Source organism: Pan paniscus, chromosome 1 (genome assembly GCF_029289425.2).
Source record: "Pan paniscus chromosome 1, NHGRI_mPanPan1-v2.0_pri, whole genome shotgun sequence".
NCBI lineage: Eukaryota > Metazoa > Chordata > Mammalia > Primates > Hominidae > Pan > Pan paniscus.
In genome coordinates this window covers 118,445,460-118,469,191 of record NC_073249.2, presented here as the reverse complement: position 1 = coordinate 118,469,191, position 23,732 = coordinate 118,445,460, and the positions used below count along the sequence as shown (strand labels likewise).

General features: G+C 42.6%; 1 protein-coding gene and 1 long non-coding RNA gene across 5 annotated transcripts in view; one reads left to right on the top strand and one right to left on the bottom strand.

Moving 5' to 3' along the window:
• Positions 1 to 23,732, bottom strand: part of AKNAD1 (AKNA domain containing 1) — a 62,722-nt gene that overhangs the window by 22,663 nt on the left and 16,327 nt on the right. For 2 of the 4 annotated variants that reach the window (XM_063606638.1, XM_055115170.2), the window contains exons 3-10: positions 22,905 to 23,087; positions 21,776 to 22,092; positions 16,497 to 17,592; positions 14,055 to 14,094; positions 13,430 to 13,578; positions 13,270 to 13,332; positions 7,660 to 7,793; positions 2,076 to 2,232 (exon numbers count right to left, since the gene is read on the bottom strand). In XM_063606638.1, the coding sequence (XP_063462708.1) occupies positions 2,076 to 2,232; positions 7,660 to 7,793; positions 13,270 to 13,332; positions 13,430 to 13,578; positions 14,055 to 14,094; positions 16,497 to 17,489 (1,536 nt within the window). In that variant the 5' untranslated portion in view covers positions 17,490 to 17,592; positions 21,776 to 22,092; positions 22,905 to 23,087. Of the gene's footprint in view, positions 1 to 2,075; positions 2,233 to 7,659; positions 7,794 to 13,269; positions 13,333 to 13,429; positions 13,579 to 14,054; positions 14,095 to 16,496; positions 17,593 to 21,775; positions 22,093 to 22,904; positions 23,485 to 23,732 lie in introns of those variants that run through there. The other 2 variants (XM_063606639.1, XM_055115169.3) reach the window with 2 other exon arrangements.
• On the top strand, positions 795 to 23,135 carry LOC134730970 (uncharacterized). Its single transcript, XR_010112922.1, has 3 exons — positions 795 to 993; positions 1,486 to 1,734; positions 23,005 to 23,135. It is a non-coding gene; the product is annotated as an uncharacterized LOC134730970 (long non-coding RNA).

Genomic DNA, 23,732 nt, shown 5'->3' with positions numbered 1-23,732 from the left:
CTAAGATCACAAAACTAATAAGTGACAGAGCCAGTATGTGAACCCAGGTAGTCTGGCTTCAGAGTCACGCAGAATGTATTATTATTTTCTGCACTGTGCTTTTTAACATTTCATAATTATATGTTAATTTAATTTTTTTTTTTTTTTTGAGATGGAGTCTTGCCCTGTCACCCAGACTGGAGTGCAATGGCGCAATCTCGGCTCACTGCAACCTCTGCCTCCCGGGTTCAAGCGATTCTCCTGCCTCAGCCTCCCAAGTAGCTGGGATTACTGGCGCCCGCCACCACGCCCGGCTAATTTTTTGTATCTTTAGTAGAAACGGGGTTTCACCATGTTGGCCAGGCTGGTCTCGAACTCCTGACCTCGTGATCCGCCTGCCTCAGCCTCCCAAAGTGCTGGAATTACAGGCGTGAGCCACCGCACCCGGCTTAATTTGTTATTAAGACATATACTTAATAAGTATATGTCTCTCTTACAGAAATGTAAGCATCTTGAGGGCAGGTGATTTGTTTGTTGTTCATGTTTTATCCCCAATACCTAGAAAAGTGCTAGCCTATAGCAATACATACTGCTGAGTGAATGAAGGATGCCAGCACTAGACTCTTTCCAGAACCACTTACCACAAAGTTATTTAGAGAGTTCTCATCATTTCACAACAGTAGCTGTAAACTTGGGACCAAGTAAAGAAGAGCAGATCCAGACCCCAGGGAGCTGCCAGGTAGAGGGCAGGGCCAACCCTGAGGTGGCCTCACAAAGACTTGTGACTCCTGCAGGTCCAAGACTAGCAGGGCAGCCGCTGTGAGCCTGGAAACTGCTTGGGTGCCTTGAGATGGGCTGTTACATCCACGGTGGCTCAGGGCTTCCTCTATGAAGCATCGACTCTCCTGGGCTTTCAGCTGGACATTCAGGATTCAAAGATGAGTGCAGAGTCACAGAGACAAACGAGACCCAGTGCTGCGGGGACACAGAGGCCGGGGCCAAGAATTCCTCCAGGTGCGGGGGATTGGGGGGCTTGGGGGTGAGGAGGGTGGCTGACTAGGGATGCATAAATGACCTGACGCTAGAGCTGGGCCTTGAATGAGTGAGATTTTGCCAGGCAGGTAAGTGCTTTGAGGAGGCAAACACTTCTTCGGAAGGGCTAACGTTGACATAATCTTTGTCACTTTGTCCTTCGCTTTGACAAAATCCTCATTCAAGTCTGAATATCAGCCCCAGGCTGTGTCTTCAAATACTGTATGAAACTAAAGAGTCCATTTAAGGTATTTATTTAAATGATTCTGTTTCTCAGAATTTTGATTTTAGTCTGAATGTTCTGATAGTTGAGGCTACAAAGGCAAAAAGTATAGAAAGACAGTGGTGGTTAATTTGAATTCCCAATCTTGCATAAGTAGAAATCCAAAAGGATTTAACTTGAGAGAAGGAAAATGCAGAAGTGGATTCATGGGAAATAATTATTTCACTGAGTGTGCTATTCTTTATTTTCAGGTGGCTCATGCCTGTAATCCCAACACTTTGGAAGGCCAAGCGGGCGGATCACTTGAGGTCAGGAGTTTGAGACCAGCCTGGCCAACATGGTGAAACCCCATCTCTACCAAAAATATAAAAAATTAGCCAGGCAGTGGTGGCATGCACCTGTAATCTCAGCTGCTTGGGAGGCTGAGGGAGGAGAATCACTTGAGCCCGGGAGACAAAGGTTGCAGTGAGCTGAGATCGTGCTACCACACTCCAGCCTGGGTGAGTACAAAACTATGAAGAAAAAAAATTATTTCTTCCAGGCATGATCTACAAAAATTTTCTTATTAATTTGGAAGAAATAGCTCTTCAGTGGTTTAATGGATTTAAACAGCATTGTTACATCCTAAACTATAACGATGTTTCAAAAATTAACACTTGAAATAGCTTCTAATCTTTAAAAGCTGGTTCCATTTAAAATAATATAATTCATGGGACTTTGGAAAGTTAAATTTTCATGAGATATTAAAAATGGAATTCAGTGAATCCATGAATTAGGAGTCTATAAATGCAAAAACACCATTTTTCCTGGCACAAAATTAGACTGTACATTGCTGTATTACCTCATTTGAGAGTGAAGAGAAGGTGGAGGCCAAGTCATCCAGGGTAACTGGAGAACTCACAGGAAGGGAAGGAGCTGAAGTATATTTGCTTTCATCCATTTTCTCTTTAACATCTTCAAGCAGCATCTCCAATTTGAAGATTTCACCTTCCACTTTTCTAAGTAAACATAAACACACAGGCATCTTCTGGGCTATGTGGTTGGCATTCTAATTAATAATGACAGTTCTTGAATACAGCATTGATTTATATTATTAATGTGGCCTGTCTTCTGTCACAAAGGATAATGGGAGCCCGCATGACTGTTCATAGTTTCTCTGACAGCCTGGGCTCTGATCTTCACCTGCTGTCCATTAGCTGCGTATCCTTGTATAAATCACTTAGTATTTCTGGGCCTCCAATGTCTCACTTATAACCTGGAATAACAATACTGTACCTTACTTATCTGGATTTGATGATTTTGAGATCCCTTACAAGGGATTCTAAGAACTGTGATTCTATGGAATTACTTGTTATGCTAATTTAAAAAGAGGAAGAATATTAGATATCTGAATAATTTAATTAACAAGTTCTAATCCATATGAATATATGTGTATGTGTATATAAATATATATTTTACCCAACAAAGAGAATCCATTTTCTTCAAATCCATTACATTTATAAAAATTTACCTTGTAACAGTCCACAAAGGAAAATTTCAAGAAAATCCAAAATATTAAAAATTGTACTACCTACATTCTCTTATCACTAGACATTAACAACAAAAAGATAGCCCCCCCCCAAAAAAAAACCCTGTTTAATTAGAAATTTTAATACCTAAATAGCTTTGGATTAAGTAGGAAATAAAAATGAATGTTAGGCATAACTTACAAGTCAATGACAAATGAGAGAATAACATAGGAAAACCAATGTAATGCAGTTAAAGCAGTACTCTGAGGAAAACTTCTAGTCTTAAATGCATTATTGGGGGAAAAAATCAAAAATCAATCAACTATTTAAAATAGGAAGATAGAAAAGGGAATATAAAATAAACCACAGAAAAGGATTCATAAAATTACTAGAAATAAATGAGACTTAAAAGAATTTGATCAATAAGATAAAACATGTTTTCTTCCAAAATATCTATGAAACAAACCACTGGAAGTCTGAAAAACAAATAACATTAAGAATGAGAAAGGAAAAATAGGACAAATTTTAAATCAAAAGGCATTGAAAAATCCATATCAACACCATTTAAAATTTAGGTGAACTGGGCAAGTTTCTAGAATAATATAAATTATTAAAATTCACTTTTAAAAAAGTAGAAAATATGAAAAGACCAACAACCAGAGAAAAATGGAAAGTGTTAAAAATCTACTCCATGAAAGGCATGAAGAGTGGGATAATGGGTGAGTTCTACCAAGCCTTTTAAAAAAAATTTCAATGTCTCTAATATGTTAATTTTTATGTATTACATAGTTTAAAATGTAATTTATTACAGTTTGAAAGCATATATTTCAACATATATTTTTAAAGGAGAAATTTAAATCAAGTATATGCAGACCCCGAAGCACGTGTATAGAACCTTGGAGTTCACTAAACATAATTCTACCAAGACTTTTAAGCAACAGATAAGTCCTATATTATTAGACTCTTCCAGAACATGAAAAGAAAAGGGGCCCGGCGCGGTAGTTCACACCTGTAATCCCAGCACTTTGGAAGGCGGAGGTGGGTGGATCACGAGGTCAGGAGATCGAGACCATACTGGCTAACATGGTGAAACCCCGTCTCTACTAAAAATACAGAAAACTTGGCGGATGCTTGTAGTCTCAGCTACTTGGGAGGCTGAGGCAGGAGAATGGCGTGAAGCCGGGAGGCGGAGCTTGCAGCGAGCCAAGATCGCGCCACTGCACTCCAGCCTGGAGGAGCGAGACTCCGTCTCAATAAAAAAAAAAAGAAAAGGGAAAATTGCCCAACTCATTCTGTGGTTCAACGTTAGTATATTTATTAACATATTCCACTAAATTAATAGATTAAAGGAGAAAAACTAGATTTCTAAATCCCATTTGATTAAACATTTTCTTAAATTAAATAACAACAAAAGCCCTAATTCTAGAAAGCTAGGAATAGAAGAAAACTCTCTTGATGAAGCTTATCTATTTGAATCATACTTAGGAGAGTTCTCATTATTATTAGTAACATGACAAGAATGCTGTCTTTTACGGCTCACGCTGGTAATCCTAACACTTTGGGAGACCACAGTGTGGGAGTATCACTTGAACCCAGGAGTTAGAGACTAGCCTGGAAAACATAGGGAGACCATGTCTCTACAAAAAAAAATTTTTTTTAATTAGCTGGGAGTGGTGGCATGCACCTGTAGTCCCTGCTACTCAGGAGGCTGAGGTGGGAGGATCTCAGAGTCCAGGAGTTTGAGGTTGCAATGAGCTATGATTGTGCCACTGCATTCCAGCCTGGACAAGAGTGAGACTTTGTCTGAAAAAAAAAAATGCTGTCTTTCACTAATATTAATTATCCAATATTGCTCTGGAAAACCTAGCAAATGAAATAAAGAAAAAGAAATGAGATAGATAAGAATTGGAGAGAAAAGAAAGTACAATACAAATATTCTGGAGTAAAAAGCTTATTAATATTTTCAGATGCTATGGATTGTCATACTTAAAAATTAAGACAATCAACTAAAAAATCAACAAAACACTAAGAAGAGAATTGCATAAGGTAGCCCAGTACAAGTTAAATATACAATATGGAAATACTTCCTATGACATCAGAGAAAACATCTGTCGACAATACTCAGAACACTATAAAATAGCTAGTAATAAACTTAACCAAAAAATGTGTAAAATCTGCATGAAGAAAACGTGATGGGAATACTCACTACAAAGATTTCAGTTCTTCCCAATCTAACCTATAAATTCAATACATTCCTAAGCAAAATCCTCATGAAATTTTATTAAGAACCTTGGTGAGCTGATTATAAAGTTTATTAGTAACATGAGTGTATAAGAACAGCTATAAGAAAATTTTAAAAAGAAGAAACATTTCTAAATATACACTAACCTATAATAGTTTAAAACTATGTGGATAATGTAGAAATAGACACATAGATCAATGGGAATAGAAACAGTTCTGTATACATGTGGAGGTTTTGTATCTGATATAAGGGGCTTTTTCAACCAGTGGGGAAAGGCTGCCCTATTCAATAAGTGGTGGGACAAAGATCTAAGCATGAAAAAAACAAAGTGATAATTGAATAAAATATAGGAAACTATGTTGGGATCTTGCAGGCAGAAGAGAATGAAACAGGGGACAAGGAGAGACTGAAAGTTTAAAAGAAATGAGCCCGGGTACGGTGGCTCATGCCTGTAATCCCAGCACTTTGGGAGGCCAAGGTGGGCAGATCACTTTCGGTCAGGAGTTCAAGACCAGCCTGGCCAACCCGGTGAAACCCCGTCTTTACTAAAAATATGAAAAAATTAGTCAGGCATGGTGGCATGCACCTTTAATCCCAGCTATTCTGGAGGCTAAGGCAGGAGAATCGCTTGAACCTGGGAGGTGGAGGTTGCAGTGAGCCGAGATCGCGCCACTGCACTCCAGCCTGGGCAACAGAGCAAGACTCCATCACAAATAATAATAATAATAGTAATAATAAAAATAATAATAATAAAAGAAATAAAATGGTGGAGCAAGGCCTCAAGGAAGTAGAAAGGGATGGGTTCAAGGACCATGGCTAGAGAGGTTGGAGAGCAGATTAAGGAAGGGAGAGGAGGTGAAAACATGGGGATTTGGAGATGGAAGAGACATTTTTGAGGGAAGTTGTGATCTTTTCTTTAAAGCAGAAGATAAGATTTTATGCTGAGACTCTCAGGGAGAAGTGGCTGATGAAGGTAGAACCCCATTTCTTGAATTCCTGGCTTCTGATGTTAATATGTGAAAGAAGCAAATTACTATTGGACTACATTCTGACAAGCAAGATGCATGAAATCCAAGCAAATATTTTTGCACATTACCTTGTAAAGGTAATAATGAGAAGGCTTTAATAAGAGCACAGCAGGTGATGTAAACAAAGGACTAGTCGATGAATTTGCAGAATTCTTGCCCCTCCAGAAAGCCCTCTGCATTAGCCTTTGGACTCAACACTTATAAGGTTCTCGACATATCAAGAACCCAAGGGTTGTATGGGATTCTGTTCCTTGTCACATTATGCCCATTTGAGAACAAGGGGACTATTCTGGAGCTGATCAGTCTTTGCCTGTCCTGAGGTGACTTTAGCTGAGATTTGGGAAAGGCTGAGTCCCTCCCTTGCCCCAGTGCTGAAAGCTTCTCCCATATATGGAATGTAATTGCAGTTGAAGCTCTTTTTATTTATACTCATGCCAGGCACAGTGTGGTTGTAACTAGGATATAAATAAGACATTGAATAACTTTGGTCTTAATGTGCACAGAAACCTGTCTTTAAAATGACTGCCCAAGCAGAAGATTCCTTGGAAAATAAATATCCTTACTCTATTAATTTTAAATAGCAGAAGCATGCAGAGTTCTTTCTTCCCCTACCCCCAAAAAAAGCCTTTGGGAAAAAAATCAATATTAAAACCTCATCCTCACTGTCTAATTACTCAGTGCTGAAATAAAGGTAGACAGAGGTTCCATTAATTTTGGAAAAGTAAAACCATACCTTGGGGAAAAAAATACCACAGAACGCTAGGGCTGAAATGTAAACCATTAAAAAATTTGGCAACAACAATTCCATATTAAAATGCTATGAATAGAAAGGGCTGAACTCACAAATATTAAACCTACTAAATAGTTTCTTTTAATTTATACCAGGAAATTATAGGGAAAGAATCCTCTCCTTGAGTCCTGGAATACAGCTTAAAATTATCTGGAATGGAGAAAGGAGAATACAGTGCCATAAAAACCACCAGTTAGAAACTTCAGTTTGGAGTGTGTGTTCAAGGTTCTAATGTGAATTAACTCAGAAATCATTTAACTTTAAGCTTTCACACTTTTCCTTTATCAGGATTTGTAGGTCCCTCACCCTGACACCAATTAACTTTACAATGACCCCCTCCTGCCCAGTGTGCCTTGGAATTATCAGTGAATGGGAAAGAAAAGGGGAAAGAGAGGGACAGAAGAGAGAACCAGGCAAGGACAATAAAGGCAGGTGTGGGGAGAGATAGATAAGAGAGGAAAAAGCTGAGAGGGAGAGGAGAGGAGGAACTTGAGAAGAGGGCCCTCTGTGGTTATCATGTGAGCCTTTCTAGGGTTTTCTTAGGCTCCTCTGGGTCTCCAAACCAATTATAATGATATTCAACAAATTGCAAAATTTTGGTACAATGCCTCTGCCCCAGGAAGCATTTGTTCATTTTGGGTGTTCCATCTGAGTCAATGTCCAGCACAGCACCTTACACTCAACAGGTCCTCCATGCTGTCTGTGGTATTAGTTGACACTTTGTTCATTGGTGACACAGTTTCTGCTGACCCTAGACCAGTGGCTCTCCAAGCACTAAGCCAGCAGCCACATCAGAATCCCACCTGAAGGAGATCACCTTTGACCCTTCCACCTTACACAGTTGGTTTAAACCTGACCTTTCTGGATCAAAGTCACCAATGATTGTTGATTCGTGCTTGTGGACTTGCTGCTGCAAAGTCAGATGCTTGTCCTTGGTGGCCAGAAAGTTCTGCTCCAGCAGTTCAAGGTGTCCCTGCAGTTTCTCCAGGACCTGCAGCGGTGAAGTCACTGGAATCATTCACATGCAAGCCTGTGTGTGTAATTGTTTTCCCAAAAACACAAAGCAGGCATACCCTACAGTAGTGTCAAAACAAAGCTGCCATCCTTCTCCCAGCAGCATAAATTGTTTTGTCTCAGAGTCTGACATCTAAACTATAGACAACCCAAGGGTCATCTCAACATTCACAAACCCTCACAGCACACAGCTCAAAAGTACAATTACTTCTGATTTCTCTCTCAGAACCCACTCAGAGGCCTCTGGCCTTCCTTAGTGGGACATTCATAATCCTGTATATTTGCAGAATGGTTTTTAGCTTACAAAGCATTTTTCCATTCCTCATCTTATTTAATCAACACATCAATGTTGTAAATGTGGTAAAGTATATTTTATTATCCCACTTTTACAAAGGAGGAAATTGGAGCTCTAGCAATATGTCTGAAGGCACATAGATCTTAAAAAGGAACTGTAGTTACATGGCCTGGGTTTCAGTCTGTGGGGAGTTGGAGGATGAGATGGGGAAGGAACAGCAGGAAGATTTAGCCAAAGCTGTGAATGGGTCTTCCAGACATCACTACGTGCAGCCTCAAGCAGATGAATGTTTAAACTGTGCGGGTTAGGGGCATGTTGAAGATGTATGGAGGCTTCAGTTCCACATCCCCAGTCACTAAACATTCCCTGAGCACTTTCTATTTCTGGCCCTGGGCCAGAAGTGTGAGATTAAAAAATTGCATCAGGCACAGTTCCTGGTCTTAGAGACGTTATTCCATTGAGAAAAGAGACTGTGGCTTAGAGTACTTAGCCAAAGGCCAGGCACAGTGGCTCATGCCTATAATCCCAGCACTTTGGGAGGCCGAAGTGGGCAGATCATTTTAGGTCATTAGTTCAAGACCGGCCTGACCAACATGGTGAAACCCCATCTCTATTAAAAATACAAAAATTATCCGGGCATGGTGGTGCGTGCCTGTAATCCCAGCTACCTGGGAGGTTGAGGCAGGAAAATCACTTGAGCCCAGGAGGCAGAGGTTGCAGTGAGCCAAAATTGCACCACTGCACTCCAGCCTGGGCAACAGAGCGAGACTCCATCTCTCTCTCTCTCTCTCTCCATATATATATATATACCAAAGCCAGAGCTCTGGAGTGCATATCTATATATGTATATATAGATATAGATAGATAGATAGAGAGAGACCTTTGCCAAGGCCCAGTGGAAGGAGTGCAACTTAAATCAGGCATAAAGGATGCTCTGGAGGGCCTGGACCAGGCAGTATCCATGAAAATGGAGAGGAAGGGATGAATTGGACAGAGGTTGCCCAGGACAGAAACATAGCTCAGTGAGGTTACAGGATCAGACACAGCTGGGTGCAAGTTCAGACTCTGTCACTTACTCATTGTATGATTTTAGTAAACTTGAACTCTCTAAGCTTCAGTTTCTACATCTGTAAAATTAAGGTAATACTCCTTGCCTCATATTATAAAAACTAAATGAGATAATGCATTGTGCCAGGACTATAGTACATACTTGACAGATTATTAATTCTTTTTTTTTTTTTTAATTTAAGACAGTCACTCGCTCTGTCACCCAGGCTGGAGTGCAGTGGTGTGATTTCAGCTCACTGTAACTTCTACCTCCCAGGTTCAAGCAATTCTCCTGCCTCAGCCTTCCAAGTAGCTGAGATTACAGGCGTGCACCACCATGCCTGGCTAATTTTTGTATTTTTAGTAGAGATGCGGTTTCACCATGTTGGCCAGGCTGGTCTCAAACTCCTGACCTCAGGTGGTCCACCCACCTTGGCCTCCCAAAGTACTGGGATTACAGGCATGAGCCACCACTCCCAGCCAATTCTTATTAATATTAAAAGTGAATAAACAAGAGTTTGGAAACATATTGGCTAAAGGGTGGATAAAAAGCGGCAGGTGTGGCAGATGTTTTACATTTCTCCCCAGGTTCATCCTCTTTCTCTGTGCTGACATTTAATGGACTGCACCACAGGCTCCCCTGGGCCCTGGCTTTGGTTTTGGTTGGTTTTAGTCAATGGAAGGCAACAGCAGGAGAGAGGAGTTGGAGGATGAGATGAGAGTCTTTTCTTCCTCACCTGTGCCGTCATGAAGTTGACTCTGTCCCTCCACCAAAAGCCACAGGGCTTGTCAGCTAGTCCCACAGTGACAGCTGCTCTCTTTAGGCTCTAGGACCTGCTTTTCCTCTGCTCCTTCAGGCCAAAGGGGAGCTCCCCACGGGTCCTTCCAGGAGATGCTTTTCCATCCCTTATTGGTTTCCCTTAGCCTTGCCCACACTGTTGTAAAATAATGCCTTTGTTAAACTCTCCTCCGTTGCCCCATTTGAGTAACCATCTGGTCCCTGCCAGAACCCTGACTGACACTGTAAATCTCACAGACAATGCTTGAGTTTCTCAGCTTGGGAAGTGAGAAGAATGTGGTAGACCTGACTAAACTGGGGAATTTGGAAAGGCTAACAGGCTCGAAGATATTGATGTTGGACAAGGTAGAGTTTGCAGTGAGGGTGGGATGTCCGAAGTGAAGAGAGACACAAACATTTGGAGCTATAGATGAGAAGTCAGGACAAGTGACTTAGGAACTGGAAGCCTGAAGATGGCAGCTGAGGCCATGAGGAAGAATTATGTGTTCAAGGGAAAGAGGGTAACGAGAAAAGAGATAAAAGCTAATCACAAATTATAATTCAGGATCTTGGAATTTAAATTGCATTATGTTGCAGAAGATAGGGCACAATTTCCTAGGCAGAAATGTGCCTCACTGAATTCTCATAACAACTCTGAAAGGGAAGACATGCTGTAACATGTCTACAGTTGTGTAACCAATAAGTAGAGGCACGACATCCGCTCCAAAATCCAAATGCTTTCTGCTGTGTAGTGCTGCTCAGGCTGAGGCGGTTGCTTGTAGCCCTGTCTGGCTTTTTTCAAGACTGAACCACCTGGGCCTGGAAGTCCCAGACCACAGGCTGATAATGTCAGGAGCCACCTTTACTCTCCCCTAGGTCAGCAGGGATCCTCGCATGCCCGATAACATCAGGAAGAAACCTCCCACATCCAGGCTTCCAAAGGCTTCTGACAGAACCAGTTTTCTCTGCTCTGCTCAGCCCTTTAAAATTGTGTGTTCTTCCAATTCCTGAAATCCTAGCTTTCTGGAGATCTTGTTTATCGTTGTTTCTTCCATAATCCCTGCAATCTGGCTTCCAGATCCACCACTTCAATCAAAACCAGGCTTGCCAAAGACCCTTATAACATCTTGATTGCCAAATCCAATGCACTTCTTATTTGGGCCCACTGCCCTCTCCTTCAAACCCCCTTTTCTCTTGGCTTCTCCGCCTCTGCTCCTCCCCAGCTGCCATTTCCCTCGAGTCTCTCCTGGGCCCTCTTCACTTCTCACTCTGTGTATTTTGCCTGGCCCGTCTCATCCACTCCAGCGTCAACTCACAACTATGCCCAAATCTACATTTCTCACCCAAACAGCTCTGCAGGCCAGATCCACTAGTCTAACTGCCTACTGGAGCCCTCTACTTAGATGTCCCAAAGGTAGCTCAAACCCAAAATGCCCCAAACTCAACTTGACGTCTTGCCTCCTGCTTGCCTTCCACACCCATTCTAAACGGGATCCTCTACTTTTATTCCTGACCTTGGTTACCCAAGCCAGAAATCTGGAGCTCATCCAAGCCTCTTCCCTTCCTCTCTTCAGCCCTTTCCATCTGCCACCATTTCCCTAAACCCCCAGATTTGTCCCCATCTCCAGCCTCATTGCCAGCCTTCGTTCAGGCCCTCCTGACTTGTTACCTGGATTCTGGCTTCCGAACCAATCTCTGTGCCTTCAGCCTTGCCCCCATGGTGCTTCCCATTTGTCAGCTTGAAAACCTTCAATGCAGCCAGGTGCAGCAGCTCACGCCTGTAATCCCAGCACTTTGGGAGACCGAGGCAGGTGGATCACCCTGAAGTCAGGAGTTCAAGACCAGCCCAGCCAACATGGTGAAACCCCGTCTCTACTAAAAATACAAAAATTAGCCAGGCACGGTGGTGCACACCTGTAACTCCAGCTACTTGGGAGGCTGAGGCAGAAGAATCACTTGAACTTGGGGAGTGGAAGTTGCAGTGAGCTGAGATCATGCCACTGCACTCTAGCATGAGTGACAGAATGAGACCGTGTCTCAAAAAAAAAAAAAAACCTTCAATGCTGCCCAATTACTCAGCCTCAGGCATGGCTTAAAGGCCTTCATGAAGTACCCCTGTCCACCTCCCCTGTCTCCTCCCCCACCCCCATGTCACCACGTGCTCCCAAGTGCCGTATGGTAAATCACAGTGCCCACAGCTCCTCACACTGGCAGCACTTCCTCACCCCTGTGCCATTGCACCTGCTGTTTCCTTTTTCTAGAATACCCCTTGGTCTCCTGCCAAGCTCATCCCTATTCCTTCTGCAACACCCAGCTCAGAAGTGACTTCCAGGAAGCCTTCCAAGTGTCCCCTCACTGGCAAAGGTGAGCCTCTTCTAGGCTGCCATTAGCATTCTCTGTAACATTTCTCCAGCTGCATTTTAGCTGCCTGTTTACCAGTCCACTGTTCCTAAGAGACTATAAACCACTTGAAAAAGGAATTGTTTATTCATCTTGAATTCCTAGTGCCTGGTACAGGGTCTGAGACATAGAAAGTGCCTGATAAATGTTTGTTGAATGAATGATTTAATTAACAGGATAAATGAGAGAATAATCAACTGTGTCTTTTAGCATTTGGGTCCCCTGGTTTTTGTCCATGCTGCTAGGTTTCTGAAGCACAGCCCTCCCTAAACCTTGCTTGTGCCTACGTCAGAACTTCTGACCTTATCCCTTGTTGATGAGCCAATGGCCTCAACTACATCTTCAATGTCAGGTCAGCATACTTCTGGTTCTCCCAGCCTTACCCTTCACCCCATTGCTCCACCCCCTTCCCATGATCCTGGCACTGACAACATGACTGCTGTGGTGATGACATAAATTAATGGTTTGATTAAATGCAGCAACTAGCAAGGATATGAAAGGAAAAGATTTTGACCTGAAAAACATTGCTTCAAGGTTGATTTTATGAGTATTCAAAGTCATATTTAATTTCCAGGTAATGGCAATTTTTATAACCTGAATTCACCAGTACCCATCAACTTCAGACAGGCCCACCCTTTATAAGTGATTATGGGTTCTTCTCTTGAACCTCCCATGGTGTCAGATTAATTATGAGTAACCTGGCAAGGAGTAATAGCCATAAGTAATAGATCCCCTGAGAAGGAAAGAGGGCTAAATAGATAGAGAAACAGAATTCTAAGCTCTTTTAGCCCCCATAAACAAAGATGGTTTAATCTTTAGCAAAACATTTCCACTCCCACCACTGTAGAGAAAACATGGCACTATGAAGTTATTTGTCTTTATCCAAGCCATATTCTCTAATCAAGATTTTAAAAACGGGATAAAATTCATTACCAGCTTCTTGTCTTGCAAATGGTAAGGAGAGTCCTGTTTTATTCTTTTGGAAAATTCTTGTACCTGCAGTGAAAAAATTACAATCTCTCATTAATGGCATGGTTTCTCATGTATGAATTTGGTTACTTACATTGTTTATAATAAGCTTTAAAAGTATTACTTTAGTCTTCAGTTGATCAGTCTGTTCTTTCAACTTCTGACACATCTGTTTCCCTTGGGATATCTTTTGAAATATGTAAGAAGAACTTGAGGAAGTGCCTTTCTCAGAGGTTGGTGACAACTTAGAGAGACTTGCCTCAGATTCTATTCCTATACAAGAAAGAACACATTTGGGCTACCATTCATCTCAACTTATCACAGTTTTATTAAGTACTGAAAACAGAAAGCTGTTGCAGTCACCACCACTTACTATTTTTAAATTTTTATTTTTTTCAAAATATTTATCTAGGCCAGGCACAGTGGCTTACACCTGTAATCCCAGCACTTTGGGAGGCCAAAGCGGGGGGATCACTTTGAAGCCAGGAGTTCAAGACCATCCTCAGCAGCAAAGTGAGACCCCACCTCTACAAAAAAAAAAATTATCTAGGTGTGGTGGCATGCACCTGTAATCCCAGCTACTCGGGAGGATGAGGTGGGAGGATCATTTGAGCCCCAGAGGTCAAGGCTGCAATGAACCAAGATTGTGCTGCTGCACTCCAGCCTGGGTGACAGAGTGAGACCCTGTCTCAAAAAGACAAAAACAAAACATATATATATATCTCAAAGAAGTTTTAAAACATTAGTACCTGTGAGAAGTTCTTGGTGGATATGTACTGTGGGCTCCATCTGCACAATTAAAGGGTAAGAAAACGTTACTGTCGATATTGATCAATGACGCCACCGTTCAGAATGACCCAACATGTTCTGTCATCATAGAGGGAGCCCAGGTTTGCAGTCAAGAGCCAGGGCCATGATGCCAAGGTTGAATTCCACTCTGACACTTACTTGCTGGGCAACCCAAGTAATTGTCTCATCACTTATAAGCCTGCAATTCTTTGGCAGGAAAATGGGGATAGTAAGTGAACCTGCCTCAGGGGGTTGTTATGAGGATGAAATGTTAAATGTCTACCATAGTATCAGGCAGGTGGTAAGCATGTAACAATACATGTTACCTGTTATCACCATTGTGTTTGATACTGGTATGTGAAATGCTGAAACATTTCTCCTAAAACTAGACTATAAGTTTCACAAGGGTAGGGACCATGGCTGGTCTTGTCACCAGCTCTGTTGCTGGTGCTGTCACTAACACAAAACACATGGTAGCCACACTCTAGAGAATAACAGAGGATGCATTAAGTTCCAAACTGTGTGTCAAGATAGTGATGGTTTTCTACTCACCACTGGCTAATTGAACAGTTTAAATTCCAGAGTGATTCACCTTGCGGGGTCTTTCCTTTGTTCCCAACACATAAAGCTCAGAAACATGCTAGTGCTGGAGAGCTGGTCAAAATGGACTATGGTCTTTCTAGACATCTCAACTATATGATGGATATGAAACCTGCAGTGTCCAATTCTCCAATCTGAATTGACAGAACTGGAAAAAATCAGATACCTGACCTCGAACCCCCATACCAGAGGGAGATGAGCCTGATATCCATCTGCTCCTGCTAACCACGGGGCACTGAGAACTGGACACAATGAGGATGTTCTCCTGCAAGCAGAACAAGGAACCCCAACACTTCCCAATACCACGGGGGTGTAGGTTTCTCTCAGACCTAGAGAGAGCATCCCAGTCATGGCCAGGTGGGCTGTTGGCTCAGGTTTGGATGTAGGGGGTTCTGCTCAAACTCCCCAGGCATTCAGTTGAAAGAGAGGGGAGCTGAAATGTGAAAATGGAAATGGAAATTAAAAAAAAGAGAAAGAGAGAGAAATCACTTCCAAGGTTAGGTTATAGAAAAAGAGAGAGAATGGAAATGGAAACAGGCAGTGTGGTTCAGTCCAGGACACCTTCATATAAGGCTCAAAAGAAAGATCATGCACTCTAGGCAAAGTGCCCAAGAACTAAAATGTGTATTTTGATTATTAATATGGATTTACCTTACTATTGGGCCTCAAACATCAATGAGATCCTGAGCCTCAGCATGTTGAGAAGTTGGTGGGGGAGTGTGAGAAGATGGGGTAAGGGAAAGGGGGAAATAGCATAAATTAAGCATTAACAAAGTTTTGTACCAAATGATTACCAAGATAACAAGCTTGAAATCCATTACTAACGATCTTAATTCCATTGGACTTAGCATTAATAACTAAGGGCATAACGTACGTTAAGACACGAGGCCAGGCCTCTGGGGGAAATTAGGCAATGGAAAGGCGAAGATAAGGTTGCTGCCCTCCAGAGCCTTAGAATCTAGCGGAGGAAGCAGATGCTTCTGCTATTAAGATCCAAAGCAGGCTGAGATACACACTCTGATGGAACGACTAAACAAGTGTGGAAAAGGTTGTGACTTAGGAGACCTGAAAAGTTATGTGGCCCAAGGGGGAATTGAAGGAGGCCATGAAAACAAGCAGGCCGGCCGGGCGCGGTGGCTCACGCCTGTAATCCCAGCACTTTGGGAGGCCGAGGCGGGCGGATCACGAGGTCAGGAGATCGAGACCATCCTGGCTAACACTGTGAAACCCCGTCTCTACTAAAAATACAAAAAATTAGCCGGGCGTGGTAGCGGGCGCCTGTAGTCCCAGCTACTCGGGAGGCTGAGGCAGGAGAATGGCGTGAACCCAGGAGGCGGAGCTTGCAGTGAGCCGAGATCGCGCCACTGCACTCCAGCCTGGGCGACAGAGCGAGACTCCGTCTCAAAAAAAAGAAAACAAGCAGGCCTTTGGCAAGTCAAGATGGGATGTGCCACGCAAGGCAGGAACTCAGAGAGCTCAGGGCCTGGGAAGAGGTTCTGGACCAGCCAGGTAACTGCAGATGACTCCTGAAGGAAGGCAGCTAAGTTTAAGTGAGGAGAGCCAAATTCCGGCTTGCGGAATTTGGATTTTATTCTCTTATATGTTTTTGTCAGTGTAGCCTGTGATGCTTCTCATGAGGACACTGAGAGTCGGAGTGGCCACGTCACTCATCCAGGGTGACCCAGGGTGCTGAATGAAACTTTGGAACTAGAACCAAGCTCTATTCACCCTCCAAAAACCCACACTGAAAGAGATAAGCAGTGGTCCCAATTAATGTGTTTACAGGAGACTGTTTCATTTACCTGGATTTGTTGTGAAGGTTCAGTGATTTTCCCTTTCTGCTCTTGATGTTGTTTTTCAACAAAGTTTGACTCAGGCGTGGTTTCCAGACTATCTTGCACAAGAGTGGGTTTATCTCTCGACTTGGAAGAAAAGCTGGCTTGTTTAGCTATTGCAAGTGGTTTATTAATTATCTTATTTTTAGGAATTTTCACTTTGGGAGCAATCTTAGAGAAATCAGGGAGCTGGTAATGAACTTGACCTTGGCCATATTTGAACGTGTTGCCCGAATTTGCTTTTTCAGTCTGCTGTTTCTGGGGTGCCTGCCCTTGATAACTTTTTTGTTTATCACCTGGACCCTTGGTTTTAGTTAGAACATTTACATTTTCTTGATGGCTGCTATCTCCAGCAGCCACTGGCCCTTCTAAATCAGAGGTATTTTCCTCTGTCGTGGTGGGAGAACCAGGCTTATTGCTGTTTTCACCATCCCTTTTCGGGTTGAGTTGGTCAGTGAGTTCTGGGGTTTGTTCTTTTGGCCAAGAATTCTTATTATAACATGAAATAATACATTTAATAATAGCTTCCTCTTCAAAACTGTCGGCATTTGAGATCTCTGGGAGGGTTTCACAATCAATGCCTTGACCTCTTAAGAATGGCTCTTTGGAAAGATGATGAAGTAAAATATCAGAAATGCTTGACTTAGAAGCGCCTCCTTCATTTGCTGGAATATGACGAGCTGCAGTGCATTGTTTCTCTTTCTCGTCTTTTTTGTTGGCAGCATTTTCAGTAATTTTACCCAGGGGTATGGTCATAGCTGTATTTCCACAAGTCTCATTATGCATAGCCTTCTCTTGAGGGTCATCTGCTATGAAAATAATTTGATTTAAGACTTCAAGGCCATCCTTTTTTGAGGTAAAACTGTAATCATTGCATATCTTAATCTGAGAGAGGTCCCCATCATAAGGCAAATCCTCCTGCTTATAGGTCGTGTGTTCTGAAAAATCAGCCTCATCCATGTGTGTGCAGCCCGATCGCTCTCGTCCTCTGCCTCCTGAGCTGGCTGCTGTCAGTTGTAACAATAGCTCTGGTTCTCACTGACTGTCTTCACTGTGTGCTATTCTGTGTGAAATGAGAACAGCCTCATTGTTAAATATATTGGAATAATGTATACAACTATGCCAGAACAAAGTGGATGTTTTTTTAATTCGAAAAATTCAGTTATAAACAGGAAGGCAGGAAGCTCAACCACAAGCTGACCCAACCTCAATCCACACTATGCTAACACAATCAGTAGAATAACAGCAAGGAATGGGGGGGGGGAAAAAAAAAGGAGAGTGTTACATTTTTCATTTATTAAATTTTGAGGATGACATTAGTCTACAGTTAATGGCCAAATACTTATCAACCTCCCTTAGGAGATAGTATTTGGAGTTTATTCTCCCAAAGTAGGAACTTGGGATGCAAGTAAAGGATTGATTTTTTTTCTTTTTTCTTTTTTTTTTTTTTTTTTTTGAGACGGAGTCTCGCTCTGTCGCCCAGGCTGGAGTGCGGTGGCACAATCTCGCCTCACTGCAAGCTCCACCTCCCAGGTTCACCCCATTCTCCTGCCTCAGCCTCCCGAGCAGCCGGGACTACAGGTGCCTGCCACCACGCCCAGCTAATTTTTTGTATTTTTAGTAGAGATGGGGTTTCACCATGTTAGCCAGGATGGTCTTGATCTCCTGACCTCATGATCCACCCGCCTTGGCCTCCCAAAGTGCTGGGATTACAGGCGTGAGCCACCGCGCCTGGCCTGATTTTTTTTTTTTTAACTACCAGAGCCACGCCTTGTCCACGTGTCACTGACAGTCTTCTAAGCCATGTGGCGATGGAAGCTGGCCTAGCTCACATGTAACACCCACCTTCTCCATTCTGGTGCCTTTTCACCTGTCCCTCCAGACCTTCTGGTCCCCTTCTCCTGACTTTCCCTTGCATGTCTGAGAAGGGCAGAGAAGGACTTACAGAAATATGACCAAGGGGCCGGGCATGGTGCCTCACACCTGTAATCCCAGCACTTTGGGAGGCTGAGGCAAGCGGATCACCTGAGGTCAGGAGTTCGAGACCAGCCTGGCCAACATGGCGAAACCCCCATCTGTACTAAAAATACAAAAAGTTAGTCAGGTGTAGTGGCAAGCACCTGTAGTCCCAGCTACTTGGGAGGCTGAGGCAGGAGCATCGCTTGAACCTGGGAAGCAGAGGTTGCAGTGAGCCGAGATCAAGCCACTGCACTCCAGCCTAGGTGACAGAGAGAGACCCCATCTCAAAAAAAGGAAAAAAAAAGAAATGTGACCAAGGGACAAATAGGCTTTCAAACACCTGGAGGCCAGTCTGCAGCCAAATGTCCCTTTTCTAATTTGGACTCAGGCAGAAACCTAGTCAGAGAGGCTGCCTTCCCTGAACAACCCCTGCCAGCCACCACAGCCCAGGCGGCGGTCTGGTGGTACCAGACTCTTTGGGGATATTCCTGAAAATGGCTGGAGTAAAACCAGCTGTCATTTGGTATGAGTCCTATTTTCTCTCTTTTAAACAAAATTTAAAGCACCCATTCAGATATCTCTTCCTGATTTGTGAACTTTTGGGATGATTCCTCAGAAGTAGTAATCTCAAGTTTTAGGTAGAGTAACTGAGATTCCCTCTCCCCTGGAGCACAAGCCCAGGGTGACCACAGCTGCTGGCAGCCTCCCTTGCCCATACAATGATTATGTTGGGTGAGCAGATCTCTGAGGTTTTCTCTCCAACCAAATTTTTATGAGTCTATAAGCTGGTGATTTATTAGGTAACCTCAAAAGCTAAAATCATATGTTTGACCAAAATAAGTTTTTTTGAACTAAGTCGTCCAAGAAGAAAAGGAGTACAAACTAAATGTGGTAAAAGCATCTGTGAGACATTGTACAAAAATCTTAATTTATAGACACATGCCAATGTTAGAGAACCCAAATTAAACAGATGCTCTGTTTAGAGAGGTGGAGAGAAAGGAGAATATCACTGCAGGATTATTTTAAATCATTTAAAGAGGGTAACATTTAGTATAAAGTGAGGCATGTCTTCATGAGAAGAATTACAGGCTATTCTAATCCAAGTTGAAGAACAAGGGAAAAGGTTTCCCAAGAAAGTGAAAGGCACAGTGGGAAAGCAGAAGTGGAGAGGCATGGATCTGAATACTCTGGCTTCTCTGCTTTCTAGCTGTGTGTCATCTGGCAAGTTATTTAACTCTTGTGAGTCTCAGTTGCCTTTTCTGAGAAATAGGACTAGCAATACCTGAAATAAGGCACTAAAGTACTCGGCATAGGGCTTGGCACAGAGTAAGAATTCCATACATTGTTGTTGAAAAATGAAAAAACAAAACCAGTCTCAGTATTGGAATACTGAAGAATGCCCAGGTCCAGAGGTGAGGCACTCCTTATCCGTGGGGATATTTAAAGGATAAAGGAAGGAATTGCATATGTAAAACATAATCTCGTCCAAGCAAGGTGGCTCATGCCTGTAATCCCAGCACTTTGGGCGGCCGAGGCAGGTGGATCACGAGGTCAAGAGATGGAGGCCATCCTGGCCAACATGGTGAAACCCCGTCTCTACTAAAAATACAAAAAATTAGCTGGGCGTGGTGGCGCACACCTGTAGTCCCAGCTACTCAGGAGGCTGAGGCAGGAGAATCACTTGAACCCGGGAGGCAGAGGTTGCAGTGAGCCAAGATCGCGCCACTGCACTCCAGCCTGGCGACAGAGTGAAACTCCGTCTCAAAACAAAAAAGACATAATCTCTACAAGAACTTTAAGACAATTTTAAAACTCAATCTGTAAATAAATATATTTGAAGGTAAAAAAAAAAATCAGGCTGGATGAGGTGGCTCATGCCTGTAATCCCAGCACTTTGGGAGGCTGAGGCAGGTGGATCACTTGAGCTCAGTAGTTCAAGACCAGCCTGGCCAATGTGGCGAAACCCATTTCTACTAAAAATACAAAAATTAGTCGGGCATGGTGGTGCATCCCTATAGTCCCAGCTACTTGGGAGGCTGAGGCAGGAGAATCACTTGAACCCGGGAGGCAGAGGTTGCAGTGAGCCGAGATCGTGCCGCTGTACTCCAGCCTGAGCAACAGCAAGACTCTGTCTCAAAAAAAAAAATAAATAATAAATAAATAAATAAATCACTAAGCAAGTTTAAACAAAATATTGTCTAATTTTTTAGAACAAAAAAAAACAGAGTATCTTTTTTTTTTTTTTTTTAGACAAGGTCTCACTCTATCACTCAGGCTGGAGTGTAGTGACAACACCATGGCTCAACTGATCTTCCTCCCTTAGCCTCCTGAGTAGCTGGGACTACAGACGCACACCACCACACCTGACTAATTTTTAATTTTTTTTGTAGAGATGGAGTTTCACCATGTTATTCAGGACGGTCTCGAACTCCTGGGCTCAAGTAATCCACCTGCCTCAGCCTCCCAAAGTGCTGGGATTACAGACATGAGCCACTGTGCCTGGCCTCAGAGTATGTTTAAATGCCTACAGAGAGAATGGAAGAAGAAGAAAACAAATTCTAGTTTTGCAAGACTTTTAATGACCCAAGTATCAGTCCCAAAGTTATCCTCATGCTTTCTTTACATTTTCAGGAGCTCATTGCCAAACTCCATACCCTTCTTGTATAGAAAGGAAAGATACTTTGTTGGCCAAATTCCCACTTTTAAAATATAACTCATTAAAACTGATAAAATTTGAATTTTGCTCTGGCTCTTAAGAAAAAGAAAAAAAGTCCAGGCACAGTGGCTCATGCCTGTAATCTCAGCACTTTGGGATGCCAAAACAGAAGGATTGCTTGAGGACAGGAGTTTGAGAACAGCTTGGGCAACAAAGCAAGACCCTGTCTCTACAAAGAAAAAAAAAAAATTAAAAATTAGCCAGGAGTGGTGGTATGTGCCTGTAGTCCCAGCAACTTGGGAGGCTGAGATGGAGGATCAATTGAGCCCAGGAGGTCAAGGCTGCAGTGAGCAGAAATCATGCCACTGCACTCCAGCCTGGGTGACAGAGCAAGACCCTGTCTCTCTCTCTCTCACACACATACACACACACACACACACACACACACACACACACACAGACAAAGAAAGAAAGAAAGGAAAAGAAAAGGAGTGAGATGCCATTAAGATAAACCAGAAACCTGAGGAACACTCTCATTACATACAGGAAAACAGCTTCTGTTGTTATTATTTTTTGCATGTGTGCATGCAAAATATCAAGAGGATTTTTTCTGGAAAAGGACAGTCCATACCCTTAGCAAGGTAATGAGCTTCTTTGAGATAACTGGAGGAACTGGAGCATCTTCCCATGTCAACACTTGGCTCAATCTTGAAATCCAAAGGCACATCCAAAGAGGTTCCGCTCAGAATCCAACAGAACCTTTCTGTAGAATCCAAATTGATTTTCTGAAGTCAGGTGACTACATTTGGGGCCACGCCTGCTTATGCAGCTATCTTGACCATTATGTGCTCAGCAATACCTCACAAGTCACTCTGAGATGAACACTTTGAGCAAACAGGGCCAGGACATCACAGTGACCCAGGCTGTGAAAACACTTCAGGCCAGTCCCTGAGTAGGAATGAACAACAAGGTGATCACCATGCTGACAGCTATTCCCTGTGTGATTTACTTTATCATGAAGTCTAAATTTGATGCTGAAGTGCTAGCCTAAGCTCACTAACCTGCCAACTTAGAGAAGAAGGTAACCATGGCTAGGATGACTGGGAATCTGATGGACTCAATTAAGAATTTCTACAGATGGGAAAACCAAAACTCCTTAGTGGCAAGAGGCCAAAGATGGTCAGCGAATTGTTGTTTCCAGCTGGTAGGTGACATTTCTTCTATTCGCTAAGCCCATTTTGTGATAACACAGTTTTCCATATTGACAGGATTGTTTTCATCACCAAAGGAAAACCGTGGGTCCATGTTCCTGTGACAATCTCTTTGTCTCATTCCCAACACCCTCTGTTCTGTGTTTAAACCTCTACAAACCAGGCAAACTGGGGACTATGTGTAGGACCCAGACATGGAGGAGAAAGCAGGCATTGTTTCTATTTACCTTATCTGCCCCTCCACTAAAGTACCAGTTAGCACAACCACGTAACACTCACAAGTCCTACACTTCTAAGATCAGCCCTACTGACTTTGTCACAGTAAGAGTTGGCTGTTGGAGGCAATGATTCAACAATCCAAATTCTGATTATTCCTTTTTGTATCTGTCATTTAGAATGTGAATAGTGTACATCTAAAAGCTTTAAGTACATTATCCATCAATTTTTACTACACAAAGCAGTATGCTGCTCTGTCTTCAAACAGCACAATGCTACAGTCAACACAAAGGGCAAAACCATGGCAATATGGCAATTGCAATAGAAACTCACCAACATCTTGGAGTCTCTGGATATCACAGATGAACAAGTTGAAGGGCCTTGCGACACAGACAAGCAACCCTTTAATTCTAAATCATCTTTTTTTCAACAGTTGGAAGTTGACTGCAGTTGAATAATAGAACAAAAACGGAGCTTCAAAATCATGGTGTGCCTGCTTCTTCTGAGTTCTTTTAACTGCAAGAAATCAGCTTTGAAGAGCACGTAGGGAACTTCTGATGTGATACAAACTTTTGTCTTTTAAGAGCATTCAAAAACACTTGGTCTGGCTGTTTCAATTTTCTCTTTCTCTCCTTCTATTCCTAGCTCAAGAATACCATTTACATATGAAAGAAAATAGGAGATGGCTCAGAATAATATGTCCAAGGCCACGCCCAGGGGTCAGGGATTCATGAATTTTGTATACAGTGTATGATGTTTCTAGATTAAAATATTTTCAAAGGTAACATGATATAGGCTCCCTCTGTAATGACTGCATTTGATTATGCTCTGGTAATTCTATCAGCTAACTTTATCTCAGAAATGTGGGGTACCCACAATGCAGTGCCTCAACTGTAACCATATACCATTCAGTGAGGCCGTCTAGCTTCACCCTGTCATTGTGGGGTGGCAGAAGGGAGACATTGTGATGGGCAACAAGTCAATCCAATACTCCTACAAGAGCCAGATGGATGTATTATTTATAGTCAGTCTTAGGGCTGTTGTCCTTTTGGGAGTGCGCATGAATTTGATGACCAGCTGTTACAAATTTGTTATCCTGAAACTATTTTAGAAGTTGGGGGGAAGGGAGGAAAGCCTTTTAAAAGTGTGAGTAAAGCAGTA